The 20,000-nt window shown below is 39.6% G+C and overlaps 1 protein-coding gene and 1 long non-coding RNA gene across 7 annotated transcripts in view; one reads left to right on the top strand and one right to left on the bottom strand.

Moving 5' to 3' along the window:
- kcnip3a (Kv channel interacting protein 3a, calsenilin) overlaps positions 1-20,000 on the top strand; it is a 54,261-nt gene that overhangs the window by 21,838 nt on the left and 12,423 nt on the right. Inside the window, exon 1 of one of the 4 annotated variants that reach the window (XM_083554207.1) lies at positions 14,732-17,527. The exons of the other annotated variants lie outside the window; for them this stretch is intronic. Within the exon in view, the coding sequence (XP_083410333.1) occupies positions 17,425-17,527 (103 nt within the window). The 5' untranslated portion in view covers positions 14,732-17,424. Of the gene's footprint in view, positions 1-14,731; positions 17,528-20,000 lie in introns of those variants that run through there. 4 annotated transcript variants of the gene reach the window in all.
- On the bottom strand, positions 6,246-12,201 carry LOC310733194. 3 transcript variants are annotated; one of them, XR_014535648.1, is made up of 6 exons: positions 10,537-12,201; positions 8,527-9,177; positions 7,361-7,465; positions 7,193-7,245; positions 6,633-7,113; positions 6,246-6,460 (listed from the first exon to the last, which is right to left on the bottom strand). It is a non-coding gene; the product is annotated as an uncharacterized lncRNA (long non-coding RNA). The 3 variants fall into 3 exon arrangements; XR_014535646.1 differs by having other exon boundaries at positions 6,246-7,113; positions 7,355-7,465; XR_014535647.1 differs by having other exon boundaries at positions 6,246-7,113.

Raw genomic sequence — 20,000 nt, 5'->3', positions numbered from 1 at the left:
AAATCCCATAATGTACCACCAAAGATTACCCCCTGAATAACTGTAACCTGAACAGGAAGTTTTGAGTGGAAGGAGAATGAACTACATTTCCTACCCGCCCTGAAGGTTTGTGTGCTTTTTATTCATAACTTTTTATTCATTAAACAGAAAATTTCTACTCAGTGCATGAACAGGTATATAAATAACTAATGTAGGTCGACTGATTCATCTGTTTTGCCAATTAATCGGCAAAATCGATAGTTTTTCCAGGTTGCATTAAACACCACGAGAGTGGCCACTAGAGGCCGCTATAATTAATATATCCGTATTAATTTAATTTAGCACATTTTCATGATTTCTTTTTTGTAATAAAGTTTAGTACATGTAGCTTTCTGTTTGTTTTTTGTATTTTATCAATCCAGTATCCATCGGTTAATTCATCGGGGTTCGGCAAGTATCTATCTATCTATCTATCTATCTATCTATCTATCTATCTATCTATCTATCTATCTATCTATCTATCTATCTATCTATCTATCTATCTATCTATCTATCTATCTAAAAGAATATGACAAAACTGCAGTAGCAAACAGCAAAAAAATAAAATAAACTACCAGTTGTCATGGCAACGAATCTGTAAATGCATCCAATAATACATTTGCGTTTTTTTTTTAATGCCTGTACTATTTAGCAATGTTTAGTCATGGGCAATTTGGATTGAAAAGGAAAACTCCCGAGTCGTGCCGTTTTAGAAAAGTCATCAACGAAGCTAATCCTAATAAAGTGGGTTATTTAAGAGCGTTTCCTTTTTAAATTAACGTGATGGCGTGTTAGTGCTGTGTAGCGGCTGGATAAATATTACAGCAGCACTCATCTCTCTCTCTCTCTCTCTCTCTCTCTCTCTCTCTCTTTCTCTCTCTCTCTCTCTCTCTCTCTCTTTCTCTCTCTCTCTCTCTCTCTCTCTTTGTCTGTCAGAAGCAAGGAATGGCTCCATCTAGGGTTCAGGAAATAGACATTTAAAATTGCTCTGGAATAAAATATAATTTAATGAATATATATATATATATATATATATATATATATATATATATATATATATATATATATATATATATATATATATATATAAATATATATATTTTTTTACAATTGGATACTGAAAGTATTGGGACGCTTGACTTCTCCAGTCTTATTTGCTTCTTCCCCAAACCATTACCACAAACTTGTGCTGTTCTTTTCATATAAAGTTTGTAGGTTCAAATCTCCAAAAGTGCCTCTGAGCAAAGTTTACTGAAAATTAAGTTTTATGTTGATACACACTGTTGCTTTAGTCATAACTCAGATCAGGACAAAGCGAAAACAGCCATGAAGCTTTCCTCTGCATATACACGACACAGGCAAAAGTATTGGGACACCTGATTTTCCAAGCCATGTGTGTTTTTTTTCTCCAAACTGTTACCACAACACAGTTGTACAGAACGTCTTTGGATGCATGACATTATTTTACCCTTTACTTAAACTAGGAGACCCAAACCTGTTCCAGCATGACCATACCCCTGTGCACAACACCAGAACATCTCCACGAAGATATGCTTTACATGGGTTGGAGTGGAAGATCTCCTGCTTTAGACGTCTGACCACAACCCTATTGAACACCTTGACTATGACTGCACCCCAGGCCTCCTCACCTCACCTACATCAGGACCTGACTTTACTAAAGAACACTGCAAAATTTGGTGGAATATCTTCCCAGAAAAGTGAAGGTTATTCTAACGTTTTATAACATGTAAATGCAGAATGTTTTTCTCATGCTCAGGTGTCCACAAACTTTTGTTTAGAGAAATTTTTGTCCATGTCACGACTCTGATCAACGTTTTTGGATCCTCTGGGTTGAAGAACGAGAAATGAAAAAGGCTCTGATTGAGATTTTTTACAAATATGATTTTTTTTAAGACACCAGGAAAATTTGTCCCTTGAGGGGACAAAATTAAAAATGGATCAGATGTGCCCTGTACCAGCAACTGAAACTGGAGTCATTCTCTTAATCTCTCTCTCTCTCTCTCTCTCTCTCTCTCTCTCTCCCTCCCTCTCTTTCTCTCTCATTCATATGTTACTCAGCTTGAGGGACCTGAGAAAAGTGCTCCACACTCTTTGGATCTCCTTTTTATCCTTGTAAGCAAAGCAATTAATTTGAGGACATTCTGCACTTTTTGGACACGTCTCTGCTCAATTCCTCCAAGACATGTTCCTGGATAAGTTCTTGCGCTTCACGACGGCAGAGGACGCCACCGTCTGCTACGTCTGCACTGAGATAGGTGACTGATTTCAGGGATCCGGAGCGTGGACCCCGGATGCCTTCAGACAAGTTTGAAAGGTGGTGAAATCCAGATCTGGTGCTGAGTTTGGACGTGGAGTTGAGCATGGAGGTCCTGCTCAGGTTTAAAGATCAGTGTCAGAAGGAGCTGGGCAAAATGCTGCGCTGTTTCTTCGGCTTCATCAGCGGCACTCTCGCTCAAGGTCAGCACAGCATCACTTCAGTCCATCATCTCTCCTGATGGTCCGGCGTATCTTCTCTGTTTATGGTTTCTCTTTAAACTTTATCAGCACACAGACGCTGATTGGTTTGGTTTGAGAGGACGCTTTGTTATAGTGCGGAATTCCTGCCCTCCACGATACACGCTAACACTGCATTCTGTCTGTCCTTCCGTCATGCATTGATTTGATGTAAAACTATCTTTACACAGTATAGACGTGTGTCGTCATCCTAAAGGTCAGAACTCACTCTCTGCGCTCTTAGGAAGGTTTGAATTCAGACAATTTAGAGCTTTCTGGGCTTCATGTTCGTTGGTTTTGCTTTGGGAATGTTTTCTAGACATCGTTTTCTTCTGAAGCTGACTGACTTTCCTCCTATGACACAGTGAGACCCAACACACTATCGCAGTTTTATTGAGCTTGTGAGCTTTCAATTGGCTCACGACACTTATAGTTCTGGTTCAGAGTCCGAATTAGACGGAAACCAGTGCTTCTGGTTTCTGTTCAGGTTTGGAATATTTTCATGCTATTTTACAGCATTTTAAGTTGAACTCTTCTCATTCCGATTTTTTCTTCTTCTTCTACATCTTATTATAATTGCATTTTAATTAATATTTTTCAAACATGCTGATCGACCCGTCCGCAGTATACAGAAACGCAGTAGAACTTCACACATTGGAACCTCATACAGTAAGAATGAACGTCATCACTAAAGCAAGAAACCCAATGAACGCAATTCAACACGTCTCCTTTCACTGTAGCTGCAACTGCACCTCCACATACATCATCTCCAGCAGAAACATCGATATCAACCTCATAACATGCCGCCAGTTTTTCTGTGCATTTTCACGGTTTTCCTGGGAGATTTGAAATGAAGGCAAATTGTGTTTTTTTTTACAGGAAGGAAAACGCAAAAGTATAAAAGCTTCAAGTATAAAAGCTCATCTTGTAAATTTCCTGCGACCAAAATAAATTTTCTTCCTGTGGAATGAACAAACAGCTATTAAATCCACACAAATGTACTTGAGCATGTGCTACAGAGGTCAGCGGTCAGCGTTTTTTGCACTATCTGACCATCCAATTAAAGGACGCGAAAATGCTGAGGTTATTGTACGCCTGTTAGGTGGCCCCCTAACAGCACTTTACACTACAGGTGCTGATTCTGAAAGGCTGAAATCTGATTGGATAAAAACTTTAATGTATAGACACTCCTAGAAACAGCACAACAGAAAGAAAAGCTATAAAAAGAAGAGAATATAAAGTTTTGGGAAGAAATTATTTATATATATATATATATATATATATACATGGGAAAAACAAATATTAAAATGTAAGTCAGTGATACTGAAGTCAGTGTTTAGACCAGCACAGAAGGCCATACTGACCCTGACGGCCCACACATACGTCTTTATGTTCTTTTAAGTAGATTAATAGGTAGATGGATTGATGTAGGGTTTAAATCCGGGTCTGTAGATCTTTTTTGAACGCGGTAAAATGAGGATTGTGTTGTTTTAATGCAAAGTGCTAGAAATCTATCAGATTTCATTCAACTGTCAAATAACCGATAGACGCTTCTCTAATAAGAGGACGAAAAAAACCTCAAGGCTGCATTCAGCACTCCGATCAGAGAGGTGAAGTCAAGGTCAGTGGGGAGTGAATTATCCCAAATCTCTCCGAAATGAAGGCCAAATCCCTGCGGTGAAAAATCAGCAGCGTGAGAGCGGATTGGATCAGCTGCTCGCGACACCGTTATCAGAGCGCTCGTTGTGTGTGTGTGTGTGTGTGTGTGTGTGATGATGAAGTGCAGGGTTTTAGACGAGTCAATAATGAAGTCTTTAAATAGGAACAGTAAGACTGTTCCAAAAGCCGTGCAAATGTAAGAAAGACCTGAAACCTGTGAAATATGTTTGTATTGAAATATCCGATGTGTGTGCGATAAATTAGTGCACTGTGTTCCCCATTCGTTAGGCGTTGTGCTGATGTCATGGAGGGGCATCTTGTTATTATCGTTCTCATATTTTTTCGACGATGCATTGATGAGAAATCGTGCTTAATAGTAGTTGGGATGTTCGAGGCAAATTCAACCGCTGTGGATGTTCTCCCAGTGTCCCCTGCAGCGGTCACTATTCTGTCAGGTCAGTCAGGTCTCGAATGACACCTCGGAGTCTCCCCAGGGTCCTTGTTTTATCTCCCTTGGCGCCAAGGTGCTCTTTAAATGGCGAGAGGAGAAGGAGAAGAACGACGGTCACATATAGACGATATAGACAAAAGTATTGGGACATATAAAGCTCTGACCATATTCAACATGAATGAATGTGAACTCTGACTGCACTCCAGGCCTCCTCACCTTCTCATCTTCATCACTACCTGCTTTTACTAACAGCCTTGTAGCTCAATGAATCTCCACAAATCTCCACAAAATCTGGTGGAACATTTTCCCAGAAGAGTGAAGATTCTTTTAACAGCAAATGGAGACTAAATGTGGAATGTGATGTTCAAAAAAGAGGCACATACTAATCTTATATGGTCAGGTGTCCACAACATTTGACTACAGTGTATAATTGATTGGTCTGATTGAGATGAGTGTAACAGCTGCAGGGTCACATGTTAATGTTTTGTTTTTTTTTCAAATCTTTTAAGTGGCTACTTCAAACAGAAACACCTGGAAAGCGAGGTGTGTTTGTGTTTGTGTGTGTGTGTGTGTGTGTGTGTGTGTGTGTGCGCGCGCGTGTTTTTGTGTGTGTGTTTTGTTTTAAGTTAAAGGTCACGGCTGGACTTGATATGTCTTTTGATGTCTCTTTAACAGACGGGTGCACACACACACACACACACACACACACACACACACACACACACACATACACACACACACACAAAATCATTATCATATGAGGTTTTTTCTTAGATGCCTTTGAAGAGACACACACACACACACACAGTGTGTGATGGTGAAGGTGTTTCCTCTCTATCAGTGTCTGGTTAGTTGTGAGTTTGAAGCGGGTCACGTCGTGTTCGTGTGTATCGGTTCTTCTCAAGCTTAGAAGCTTCAGTTCAGTTGCAGGTGCACATGGGAAGTGTGATCTCCACGCTGTCTTTTGAGGCTCGTCGCCGTTTCTCTCGGCCCAGATTCCTGTCCGAGTGTCGGCATGGTATGGCTCGATATCAGCGCTCAGGTAACAGGTAGCAGCCTTTGCCAAAACACACACACACAAACACACACACACACACACACACACACACACACACACACACACTGATACAGCTAAGAAGACTGAGCAACTAAATAATAATAATTCACACAGATGCAGAGATTTTTCTTATATTCATCATTAAATATTTGGGTCTCACGATTTCTAAATACAATAAGACTTTGCTGTGTATTTATAATTCAAATAAAATTTTAATTAAATTTGACAAAAAATTATATAAATTAATAATAACGAGTGGATTTTGCATCGAAACTCTTTAGATATAGATAATAAAAAAAAAATAATAATAATATCAGACAAATAATTATAATTTTCTTTCAAATTTGGAACAAGAGAATTTTTTTTATTTATTTCAGGAATGAAAATTTTATTTTTGAGTGAAGATTAAACACACAGTACATGCAACCACAATATACACAAAATATAGTGTATATATATATTAATTATATAATTGTATTTAATATTTGTTTGTGATAGTTTACAATTCTTTTTATAATTGTAAAATGTTGTAAAAAAGAGGGAAAATTTTGATACTATTTTTCTCAGATAATATTTTTTATAATATTTCAGATTTCGGTATCGGAAAAGAAAACGTATTATTGTGTCATCATCTTTTTCTTCTTCGTCTTCTTATTGCCTACCATTGATAAATAATCCATGACACATCATAGAAACATCATAAATGTTTACCCCATCATTATTATTTTTTTTGTGTTTTTTAAGGGAAAAGAAATTAATGGCTGCTGAAAATGTTACCGTATTGAAATGTTAATTATTTATATAAACTTTTTTTAAATGTCGTACATTACAGCACAGTGAAATTCCTTCTTCGTATTTTCCAGTGATGTTAGGAAGCTGAGGTTAAAACGCAGGGGTAGTTATGATGCAGTACGCTTCTACACAGGACCCAACAGGCAAAAACTTAGGCTTGAATCCTTGACCTTCAAATTAGTAACCCAGATCCTTAACCACTGAGCCACTTCCTGCATAGCTAAATGAGGAAACAATTGTTTATTTATTAACAGTTATGGTAACATATTCGTTACTGCGTATAATATCAGAAATCTATTGCTTTAACTATTACATGCTTCTGTTTGCATTTTTTAAAATTGGGTCAATATTTTATAGTCTTCAATACAAGGTTAAATTCTTAGAAATGTTTTTCAGATGAAATCTGGGTTCAGTACTAAACCCACCTTTTGTCCCACCCCATATCCCTTCCTGTATCTCACTCTGGTTCTGGTGTCCCTCATGGTGTCCTGGTGTCATTTATACATTCAAAAGTGTTCTCGTGGTTTTTTCTGGTCATGTGCAGAGTATGATACACGGACGCAGAATGGTTCAGAGGCTCATACAAGGATCCAGAATCGTTTCCTTCCTCATTACGGTCAGACTAAATGGACAAAAATATGAATATTAGAGGGTAAATCCTGATCATGGTGTCTGAATTATTTCATCTGAATTCCACTTACATGTTCACTGTGTTTTGGGTCTTTTGGGTCGTTACGGGGAGACGATTCTTGTGCTAGATAGCAAAAGAAAACAACATGTTGAGTCTTAATTTTGGTGTGTTTGTGTGTGTGTGTGTGTGTGTGTGTGTGTGTGTGTGTGTGTGTGTGTGTGTGGTTACATACACTTACATGTCTTTTTGTAACAGCAGCAGTATATACTGATAATCAGGACGAGTGCTGCAATCATGATGCCCCAACATGCCAGGGTGCCATAACTTATGAACATCTTCCATCCTGAAAACAAAACAGTGACATCAAATCGCTCAAAACACTGACAATAATCCGCTTTGTGAATATACACTAAGTATCCATATGTGTTTTTTTTTTACTTTGTATAGACAGCCAGACAGCCAGCCAGACAGACAGACATACAGACAGAGAAACAGACAGAGAGAAAGACAGACAGACAGACAGAAAGACAGAGAGAAAGACAGACAGACAGACAGACAGACAGACAGACAGACAGACAGACAGACAGACAGACAGACAGAGACACAGACAGAAAGACAGAGAGACAGACATACAGACAGAGAGACAGACAGAAAGACAGACAGAGAGACAGACATACAGACAGAAAGACAGAGAGACAGACATACAGACAGACAGACAGAGAGACAGACAGACAGACAGAAAGACAGACAGACAGACAGAGAGAAAGACAGACAGAAAGACAGACATACAGACAGAGAGACAGACAGACAGAATAGACAGAAAAGGTTTATTAACATAAATGTAATGAAAGATACATATCATTGAAAATATACAAATATAAATACAGAATAAATAAAGAACCAAACAAATAATTAAACATAACTGCAACCGTTATTGAATTGTTTGGTTGTTTATTTATTCTGTTTATTATTTTCTTATTAACTGATTGATTGATTGATTGATTTTAATGATCTGCGGTACATTTTATTTGAATGAACCTTTTCATTAGGTTGAAGCTGAATTTCCTGCAAAAACCTTTTTTAATAAAGCAGTTATTAATTATTAGTCATTAAGTTATTTATTATTATCAATTATTTATTTATTTCTGTACAGTTTTTTTTCGTTATTAATGTGACTGAAACGTGAGAATTTTGAGAGTTACAGCTGTATTCAGTACTTTGTGAGTACTCTGGATTTAGTAGGAGTCATTGCGATGTAGTTACTCAGTTTTTTACACTTTAATCAGGGACACGAGCTGAGTGAGGTGAGAAATGACCTTCATTTCACACAGTAATAATAATAATAATAATAATAATAATAATAATAATAATAATAATAAGAGCTGCAGTAATGTATAGAGTGACTTGTATAAAACTTGGGGATTTCAGACTCTTTGATGGTTTCTGAAAACACTGTGAGAGTTTGGATGATTGAGTGCGATGGTAATGATGATGATGATGATGATGATGATGATGATGATGGTGGTGGTGATGATGTCAGGTTGAAAAGCTGAATGTAAGAAGCGTTCGTAGGAAACACTGTTGTGAAAACAAGTCGATGTATTTTACTATGGTTACAGAACAGTGAGTAAACTGAATAGAAAAACTCAACCAGCCAATCAGAATCCAGGATTAAGACGGAGGTAAAAGAGTGTGTTGAAAGTTGAAGTGTTCTCTGAGAGCATGAAGAACATTATTCAGACAGGAGAAAATATTAACCAAATGGCACCGGAGCGCTGAAAGTACGTGACTTTCTCGCCCAGATTATGATGGATTATTTATTAAAATGAGGCATATGATGGTGTATGGTGTACTTACTGGTGTAGATGATGCGGCTGCTGCTGCTGCTTCTGCTGTTTGCTGATGTTTAGATGCTGCTCTAAAACCTCAATGCTTTTTTCTTCTCCAGAAGTATTTTGACTCACAAGTAAAACTCAACATTAGGGTCATTACCATGAGAAAGTGTGTGTTGCTGTTGCTTTCTTTGGCATTGTGTAAAATTAGTTTAGTGGTTAGCTGACCAGAAGCGCACACACACACACACACACACACACACACACACACACACACACACACACACACACACACACATTAGCAACAAAAACCAAAGTGTTTGTTTGTTTCTTAGTTGTTTATCAATTTTCAGAATGTACAATTCTGTGTTTTGCTCCGTCTGTATTCAGTCTCCAACTGAAGGTTCACAAGATTCACCTTTGACCTGTTTTAACAAATAAATAGTTGATTATTTGTTGATCTGACGCCGTTCACTCGCCTTCATCAGTGACATTCAAAACTCATCTGCACAATTCATCAATTCAACACATTAACAGAAAAATAAAGTTTAATAGAAACTTAAGGTTGACAGATTCCGACAACTGGTTTAATTATTTTGCATTGAATGACGTATACAGTGAACTGATGCTGAGATGTTTTGGGGGTTAAAACTATTCAGGTGAAACCGGTAGAATATATTTTGATCAACATGAACATAAACAACTGATAATGTAGGAAACAGCAGACACTCGTACACAATCCATTAAATAAATCTACCAAAACATTCGCAATTTGAACAAAACTACGAGAAATAGTTTTTATGATGTGAACGTGACTTTATGATGTGGAGGTTGAAGAAGTAGTTTTAAAAATGTCATTTCTGATCTGAGAAACGCACCAAACTAACTGAGAAAAACTGTGAGAGTCCCTGACTATAGATTCTAAATTTGACCAAAACCATAAAACGATGACCATTATGGCTTGGTAACCAACATGAAACTGAACGCATTACTTTATGGCATTGAACGGAAACAACGGGGGCCATTTATACACACATAAATTAAACAAGGAAGTGGAGACGGCTGGGAGAGAACCAACATGTGGACATGAAGACCTGTTCATCATTGGAAAATTGGATCAGTGTTGCTAGATCAGAAATGAGAGAAGATGATTAGATGGAAATCCACCAGAGGGCGCCAATGGCCAGTCGCAGTGACAGTGGCGGGCCGTGCATTTGTTACCTGGGCCTTCAGTGGGGACTTACCAGACTTAGTCCACCTCTTAATACCACCACTATCACGTCGCAATTATAGAATACAATAATACAATCAATACAATACAAAAATGCATTATAACAGCACGTGGTATTACAGAGAGAGAGACAGAGAGAGAGAGAGAGAGAGAGAGAGAGAGAGAGAGAGAGAGAGAGAGAGAGAAAGGTATTTCACATCTGGAGGGTGAAAATCATTTTACTAAAGCAAGAAACCCAGACTCCAAACCTCTACACTACGACTGCAACCTACAACATCTGGAGCAGTTCAAAATCAATATTTGTCTAATAACATTAACATTTAAAATGTAAATAAAACACAACATATTCACCAGAGATGCAGACTCATAATGTGCAGCGCCCCCCAGAGGCTGTAATCCAGTGGTACCGCTCGTATTCACTGGTCTGGAGGCGGTAAACGAACCCTTTCCTGGACTGAGACACGCTAGCTAGCTTCAGGGTTGGCCGACCTCCTCACCATGTCTAGTGTTTCTTCAAAATGTATTATTAAGTATGTCTGAGACCAAATCAATTTCTCTTCCTCTGTAGGTGTAAAAAAGTCTAACTCAGATGTATTAATATGTGCAGCTACACACGTGTTTTACCAGTCAAACTTGGCTGTAACAGTTTCCCTCTGACCAACTAATCAGAGGATGGAAAAATGCTGACGCTATTCTGGGCCAGCGAGCTGCCCTGTGAGGAGATTATGAAATCTGATTGGTTAAAGAAACAGAGCTTTGTATTAAGTAGACGATGGTAAAAAGGCCAGCAGTACTGACTCTGAAGGCTCTGGGCAGATTAGATTCACATGGCAGCACATAGAGGCTGAAATCTGATTCTACAAAAAATCCATCCACATACACGTACTGGAAGCAGTGCAGCCGAGAGAAACGCTACGAAATGAAGAGAATAAACTATTGGGAATAAATTAATACAATTTCATCAAACAAATATTAGAATTTAGGTTGTAAATGTAGGTCAGTGCTTCTGATGGTGTTTAGGCAGCAGAGACGAAGCATCCAAGAAGTTTGTTTTCCTGAGTCTCCTCCTTTTTCTTGAGTTGCCTAAAATATGGAATATTACACTGCTCAAGCTCCTGCTTCTCATGCAGTCCGACCCTGACACTCCTGCTATAGAGCTCTGACCTCAACTCTATTAAACATGAAAGTATGTGAACGCTGACTGACCCCAGGCCTCCTCAGCTCACCTCACCTACATCAATTTGACTTTACTAACACCCTTGCAGCTGACTAAATTTCCATAAATCTCCACCAAGCACACTCCAACATCTCGTGAAACATTTTCCCAGAAGAGTGACGTTCACTACAACAGCTCATGGGGACTAAATGTGTACTGAGATTCTCAAAAATCATATAGGAATCATTTGATCAGGTGTCCACAAATGTTTGTCCATGGTAATACACACATAGTAAAAAAAAAAAACTACTGAACTCCTCCTATTTAATCTCCACAGACCTACATATGTGCTAATCTTATGTAATACACTCTTAATTTTCCAAGCAGTGGCTTTTTATCAGTATTATAAAAGTGAGAATGTTTGTGAACACGTACCTGTTTGTTTAATTTCTGTTGGTGTCCTAAATCTGACCCAGGCAGTTGGAATAGGGCTCATTAGAAAGCTGATAGATGTTACGGAAAGTGATGGAGTGAGCAGCTGCTTTCTCATCAACAGACTCAGCAAATCTTATGTTTTCCTGGCAAGAGATCAGGCCAAGTTTCCCCAAAGCTGTCAAAATCTTATAATGCATTAGAGCTTTAGTGTGAGTGTGAGTGTGAGTGTGTGTGTGTGTGTGTGTGTGTGTGTGTGTGTGTGTGTGTGTGTGTGTGTGTGTGTAAATATAGTTGTGCATTTAGACAGGTGTGTAGAAATATGAAAAGTGTAGAAGTCTGAGACAGAAGTGAAAAGTGTAGATGTCTGAGACAGAAGCGTAGAGGTTTGAGACAGAAATGAAAAGTGTACACAACTGAGACAGAAGTTTAGAAGTCTGAGACAGAAGTGAAAATGTAGACGTCTGAGACAGAAGTTTAGAAGTCTGAGACAGAAGTGAAAATGTAGACGTCTGAGACAGAAGTTTAGAAGTCTGAGACAGAAGTGAAAATGTAGACGTCTGAGACAGAAGTTTAGAAGTCTGAGACAGAAGTGAAAATGTAGACGTCTGAGACAGAGGTATAGAAATCTGAGACAATGGTGAAAAGTGTAAACGTCTGAGACAGAAGTAAAAAGTGTAGAAATCAGAGAAATTAGGGGTAGAAGTGTCTGACAGAGGTATAGAAGTGTAGCAGTCTGAGACAGAAGTGAAGGTGTAGAAATTTGAGACAGAAGTATAGAAATCTGGAACAGCAGTGAAAAGTGTAGACGTCTGAGACAGAAGCATGGAAGTTTGAGACGAAGTGAAAAGTGAAGAAATCTGAGACAGAAGTTTAGAAGTCTCAGACAGAAGTTTGGAAATCTGGAACGGCGGTGAAAAATGTAGACGTCTGAGACAGAAGTGTAGACGCTTGAGACAGAAGTAAAAAGTGTAGACGTCTGAGACAGAGGTGTAGAAATCTGAGACAATGGTGAAAAGTGTAAACGTCTGAGACAGAAGTAAAAAGTGTAGAAATCAGAGAAATTAGGGCTAGAAGTGTCTGACAGAGGTATAGCAGTGTAGCAGTCTGAGACAGAAGTGAAGGTGTAGAAATTTGATACAGACGCGTAGAAGTGTAGACATTTGAGACAGACGCGTAGAAGTGTAGAAATTTGAGACAGAAGCGTAGTTGTGAAACAAATAATCTGCTCAGACAGAAAATTAGATTTTTCCCCTAAAATATATTCAAACCAAAGTATTGATAAACTTCTACTGTAGTGCTTGAACCAGAAGAACTGTGGGTCGGCATTTACAACTTTTCCCTACTTTTACATTACCGTCCTCCAGCCTTATCAATTAGCACACAACCTAGCCTGCACTCGTGGAATAATTTTACAGCTAGCTCTCTCATTGTTTTGATATAATTAGAGCTTTATGAGACAGACAGAGATGGCGTATCGGTGATAAAGTGATGTGTCAGCAGGCGCTTGTCTCTTTAGCTGTCTTTAAGAGCTGCTGATGGCCTAATGGTCTTACTGGAACCCTATCACTCAGCCTCTGCTTCCTGCTCGATGCCAACCTTTCTGCCGACACCAGTCATAAACATCACGGCAGAATTCGAAGGGAACGCTCTGTAACCGTAGTGAGATCGTAACGGTTAGCATTAAAGCCGCTGATGTGCTGACATCATTTCTGTCCATCGGGTCAGTTTTATGTATTGGTGTCTTCCATCGTATTGAGGGGGGTGGGGGGCTGATAATAAAGCTCAATATAGAGGAAATCGATATTTTCTGCTGAGGCAGCTCGAGAGAGAGAGAGAGAGAGAGAGAGAGAGAGAGATAGATAGATAGAAAGAGACAGAAAGAGAGAGTGAAAGAGAGAGGGCGATAGGGGGAGAGACAGCTTTTGATTTCACCTTCACTTAACTGCCATTATGGCTGTATTGATCTTTTTATCTAACTGGACTATTATAGCACTCAAGACCTCCTCCATCTTTTTCTCTCTCTCTCTCTTTCTCTCTCTCTCAATCACTCTCTTACTCCTCATCATCATCCTCATAATTTCCCCACTTTGTCTCTAATCATCGTCCATAATCGATTTTTCACTAGACAGTTACGTTTGCTAGGAAAGTCCTATTACACAGTATAAACTACAGATGGGTTTGGTGGAATTGATGTTCTCCAACACTTTGAGCACACGTGTCTTTGCTTCCTGACACAAACAGGCAATTGTCTAAAACATCCAGAACTGTGGAGGAAATATAAAATACATGGTAAGACTTTGCAAAAGAGAAAAGCTTTACTCTAGTGTATACTGTATACTACTCTAATATATACTGTAAACTACTCAAGGGATTAGCACAGAACAGGTGCACACATTGGGTAATGGACCAATGATAGGACAAGCGGGAAGACAGGACGACCCAAAAACAAAAGTCCTGTTATCCAGGAGTGAGTTCATGTTTTATAGGAACTCATCTGTGACTTTATTACCATCCAGAATGGCCTCGTTGGAGTTTTTTGGTTATCCACTGAGACATGTCTATGATTTTTATGCAGTTGTCACCTTGCATTGAAAACAAAAGGCTTGACCACTGATAGTTGCCGTAAACTTCTTGATTGTTGATTAATTCTGGCTGGAATTCTTTCACCAGAATCTCTTCTGTACTTTGGTGCCGTTTTTTTTTTTTGGATGCTTGGATAGCATGATGTTGAACCATATAACCATATAAGATGAAGGTGCTTTAAACTTGTCACATGTACTTTACAGCACAGTGAAATTCTTTTTCCGCATATCCCAACTGGGGTCAGGGCGCAGGGTCCATGATACAGTCATGGAGCCATGGTGCTATGGGGCACTAAGAGTGGCAGCTTAGCAATACCGGAGCTTGAACCCTTCGAACCTTCCGAACAGTAACCCAGAGCCTTAATCACTGAACTACTACCTCCTACATGAGGCAAAAGGCACATGGAACAACACAAGCAAAACCACATGGTACAAAGTACAAAGAATAAGCACTCAGCACTTCAAATGTATCCTAAGAGGGGGGATTTGTGACAACATTTGTTTTCCAAGGGATGCCTTCCTAACAATCTGTAATGAGATACACCGACCAGGCACAACTTTATTGCCACCGATCAGGCATAACATTATGCCCATCTGCCTAATATTGTGTTGGTTCCCCTTTTGCTGCTAAAACAGTCGCAACCCATCGAGCAATAACAGCATACTTTTTTGTAGCAATTTGATCTACAGGAGCTCGTCTGTTGCTCAGCCTTTGCTCCCCATGTGCATCAATGAGCCTCGGCCGCCCATGACCCTGTTGCCGGTTCACCACTGTTCCCTCCTTGGGCCACTTTTGATAGACACTGACCACTGCATCCTGGGAGCATCCCCAAAAATTTTTTTTGTAGATTCTCTGACCCAGTCGTCTAGCCATCACATTTTGGTCCTTGTGAAACTTTGAGGACAAAATGTTTACTTGCTGCCTAATATATCCAACCCACTAACCGGTGCCATGACAAAGACATAATCAGTGTTATTCACTCACTGCTCACAATGTTATAATCTCAGAATGTTTTCCCTGATCAGTTTATATAGTCAGCATTTTCAGCAAGACTTTGCTCGCAAAAGTATTCCTCTGTATTTCATTGGAAATTGATTATCTTTCCCAGAAGCCGTGTTTAAACACATTCATTTCAGATCAAGCCGTTTTTGCTTATTACTAAATAAATGCATGAAAGGCGTTGCTATCTCTGTATATATGATCTTTAGCATCATGCTTTCTCTTTTCTCTTGCCTGTGAAATACATCAACAGTTCAGACCAGCCGAAACAGCTGCTGTTTTTAGAGGGATTACTCACTGTCTCAGGTTTTCCCACAGAGTCCTGCACTGTGTTATTCGAGTCGCTATGATGAAAGACATGAAAGAGAAAAGGAGTAGAGAGAGAGAGAGAGAGAGAGAGAGAGAGAAAGAGAGAGAGAGAGAGAGAGAGAATCCAGGCGAGGTGTGGGTGGACAGATCAAGGCTGGGGCAGAGAGTAACAGAGAAAAAGGGGAGGGTGTCCCTGGAACCTGATCCCCTCACTCAGGCTCAGTTTGGGAATGTGACTTTTCTCCATGCCCTCAAACACTGCGAAAGAGAGAGAGAGAGGTTGCGGTAAGGCCCCAAGGGTTGATCGAAAAGAGTAGTCGGTCTGATAACGTGTCGGAGGGGTGGGGGGGATTGCAAGACAAAAAAAGCAAGGGATGAGTGGAAGAAAGGATGGCATGGGCAGACAAAAGAGAGAGAAGAATACGAAAAGCAGTAAACCAGAGGATGGATAGAGAGGGAAGGGAAAACAACAACAGGACGAAGAGGTCGACACTGAAGAATTTCCAAAGGAGGCAGGGGAGAAAGAACGTAAAGTACAGTACGGGCTAAAAGGAGAGACAGAAGCCCTGTAACTGCCGCCGGAGAGGAAAGAGATAAGCAAGAGAAGAAGAGTCTGTGTGATCTAGTGGGAGAGCCCAAAGGAGGAAGAGGAGGAGGAGGATTAGAAGAAGAACACAGGCTACAGTCATCCCTCCTTCACCTCTCGTCCATATCTCTCTTTTTAAAGTTGTGCAGCAACCCGAAGAGGAAGGAACCGTTTATCACTTTATCCCGTCTAGGATCCTGAACAAACACCAAAGCAGAAGCGATGCTGCTCGGATCTCACCGGCAAGTTCTGCGGATCTATCGCTCCTGAGGGACATTGAGGGCTCCTCATCACCGAATTGCAGAGAGAATATTTTGTTTTGAGGATGCATGATCGTGCAGTTGTGACCTTCATGAGTTATGGACAAATGTGAGGCTGATGAAGGACTCAAACTATACCTCAAATTGATCAACTAAAGCTTTGTGGTTCGGGAAAATAAGGAATACTTGTGGTGTTATTCTGTATAGAACAGAAGTGTGGCCACGATTTCGATCCACGTTTTTATCTGGATAACCATCCACCAGGTGATCAAGTCCAGCAGCCTTTCTCCAACTAGCATTTTACAGTATTTTGAAATTGACTTAATATGGATCAATATCTTGATTTTGTGAGCTGATTCAGGTCCTTCTTTATCCGTGTTCTTCTTGTGCTAGTCCAACCGCCTAAAGTTCTTATCTGAAGCTACGTGTACTGGAGATCAGCGCGTCCGTCAGCGGCACCGTTTAAAAAGACTTGTCTGTTGTTGACACTTGCAAATAACATCCCCGGTGCATGATGTCTTTACGCGTCTGGACTGTGTAAAAGCCCAGCGATCCTCGCCTTTATTTATGCACGCCAGCTCTCTGGAGGAATGACCTAACATGGAAGCGCTGACTTCTCCGCTCATCACCAAAATAAATGAGCCTGGAGAGGACGCGTTGTCATGTTTTTTTTCTTCTGCTCTCCATTTCTCATGTGCAAGTCGGCTGACGTTTTCTCATCAACATCACACAATTCCTCTGTTTTCATCCGAATGAAACTTCTTTCAGACTGAAGCAACCCCCCTCCCGAGCGCTTCGGGTGCCAAGTATAATGGCCCTTTCTAGTGCACACTAGCCTCGTTTCTTTCCCTCGCAGCCGAAACCTTCCTCTTGCAAAAAAAAAACGAGGGCCCCCCAAAATTCTCTCAATCATGAGTATCCAGGGTATGGAACTGTTTGCCATAGCAGTGGTCATCATCCTCTTCGTGGCCGTCCTTAAGCAGTTTGGCATCCTGGAGCCCATGTCTCTGGAAGGTAAGGAGCACAGCCGGGGCCGTACCTCATGCTTGTACCTCCGCAGGCGTTGAGTTGACCGAGCTCTGGCGTGCGTGTTTACGACAGCTAGGCATTCAGATAATTTCACGTTACACTTCGCAGGTGTGACAGAAGGAATTTGTAGTGGCTCAGATGGCAAATAAGGGATGAAATAGAGACTCGTGGTGACAGATGAGCTTGTCCTGGTTGTCAACAACGTGCTGAAATATTGCTCTTGGGTCGTTTACATCACGAACATTAATAATAGTTCGTTTTATATTTTGTAGTCATTATTTTTTAATTGTTTAGATTTAATGGTTATATTTACAATTCCTCAAGGCTAATGTGAGTTCTGGTCAAAAGACACAGCTTTCTGGTGGATGGGCTTTACCTTACCAGGGGCATCCCTTGTAGTAGAACATCTGCCATAGCTTTCAAGTCAAATTATTTGTTCTAAGCCACCGTGTTGGATGTTCATTTCAGTGCACCACAGTATCATTCATTTAGTCATTGTATATCAATTTGACATTGCACAATTCAGTTTGTTCAGTTCAGCGGAAAACCTGTAAACCTTTATGTAAAACCTTGGCACAGGGGGTTTCCCTATCAGAAAAGGTTCCTGTTTAGAAGACAGAGCTTTCCAATCCTTATTTCTTTGGTTGGTTCTAGCATTCCAAAACATTTGCTCTCTGCAGATAAATTTGTAACCCTTTCTTTTCTACAGATACCCTTTCCCAGAACAACCACATTTTTATACAACTAGGTTAAGAGGTGCAAAGTTGGAAGGGCCCAGCAATGGCAGCTTGTTGGTGCTGGGATTTGAACCCACAACCTTCTGATCAAGAGTCCAAATCGTATCCACTTTCCATAGATGGCTCTACTTAGAGCCTTTAAAGGTTCCGTCCAGAAATACAACAAAAAAAGTGGATTTCTTTAAAAGTTTCTGAGGCATTTCTTTAGGTACTTTGACTTGAATTATATCAGCTTAGATCATGAACGACACGAGGCTTATGTATTTAAAATAGCATTTTAATGACTGCTGCATGATCAGAAATGAAAGTTTCCCACCTTATATCAATGTCGCCGTCTCTCTCTCTCTCTAAATAGACTTGAATAGACCGAATAGGAGCTACTTCTTTTTTACCCTAGAAAAAGGCATTCTTGGATAAATAGCTATAAAAACTTTTTGAACAGATGAATACTCTGTACTCTGTGTTTCTACATAGAAACTCTGGGGGTGTCCCAGGTGGAACAACCAAAGAACCGTGTAATCGTTATAACATAATGAATGCTTATTAGGAGACTGTTAAGGAACTGGACAAAGAGGTAGTTTATGCAAGATATTATACATTAGAGATTTTAGATGTATTACCACACTTCCAGTGAAGTAAACTAAATGAAATGTGTCCTATACATTAAGAAAACACCAAAAAATGATTATAAATGCCTGACATGTTGTTATTGTTTGCTTTTTTTTACTATTTTTGATTGATTATTTTAATCCTATGATGAAAACTTTGTACTCTGATTGGATCTCCAGAATGAACAATGCACAGGGTTTGAGAGCTTAATGTTGAGAATGAAAATAGTGAAAATCATATATGATCACAAGATCTTTGGGAGATTATGGAGTAAGAGAGCCACAGCGTTGTATGACACCATCATTAGAAGATCAGGTGATGGGAAATTTCCCTAGTATGGCTTTAGAGACTTGTACTCAGGATGCCGTTATGCATTGAAGCTGTTCTGGAGGCTCGTGGTGGATTAACACCTTTATTAGAAACACATGTTATGTTTTTATTTCTCTTTTTGGAATGCAGTTTTTTCTGCAGGCAGTGGTTGGGCGATATGATTTAATCATATGACATCACGATTCCCAAAGGCATTTCTCAAAGACCCATGATGCGTATCTCAGTATGTAATATAGGTTTGTTTAAAAACTGTCCGTATTACATTGGTGGAGCATTAAAAAGTAAAAAAATTATACATTTTATATATTAAAAAAAAAAAAATACCATAAAAAATATCGTTGTAAAAAATATCGTTGGTTACACATTGAGACGCGAATCGCATCGGCCTCGGCTATCTAGATGGACAACTCTAATTAAAAATAAAATAATTTTACTTTATCTATGACATTCAGACAAATATTTATAACGAATATTTAATTTTTGATACTTATTAGACATTATTTCAGCTTCTTCTGAAATAGGATATAAATACACTGTTCTTGACCGCATGTTCGGTCTGGTCGCGTGTGTATACGTGACCTGCGAGGAATACGAGGTGAAAGGTCGTCTGCGTCTTGTTTTTGTCGTTTAGAACGCGCCGCATCGCTAACGCTGCACGCTATTCATAGCGCTGCGGTGTAACGCGGTGGTGCTTTGGCAGCGTTGGAATTATTAGGGGTTTATTGTATGCTTTCGTATTAAATGTCGCAGCTTGGTTCATTTTATAAGGTTATAATTGTTAT

This window comes from Silurus aristotelis (genome assembly GCF_946808225.1).
Source record: "Silurus aristotelis genome assembly, chromosome: 11".
Lineage (NCBI taxonomy): Eukaryota > Metazoa > Chordata > Actinopteri > Siluriformes > Siluridae > Silurus > Silurus aristotelis.
The sequence above is the reverse complement of the archived record's forward strand: the minus strand, read 5'-3'. Positions and strand labels throughout refer to the sequence as shown.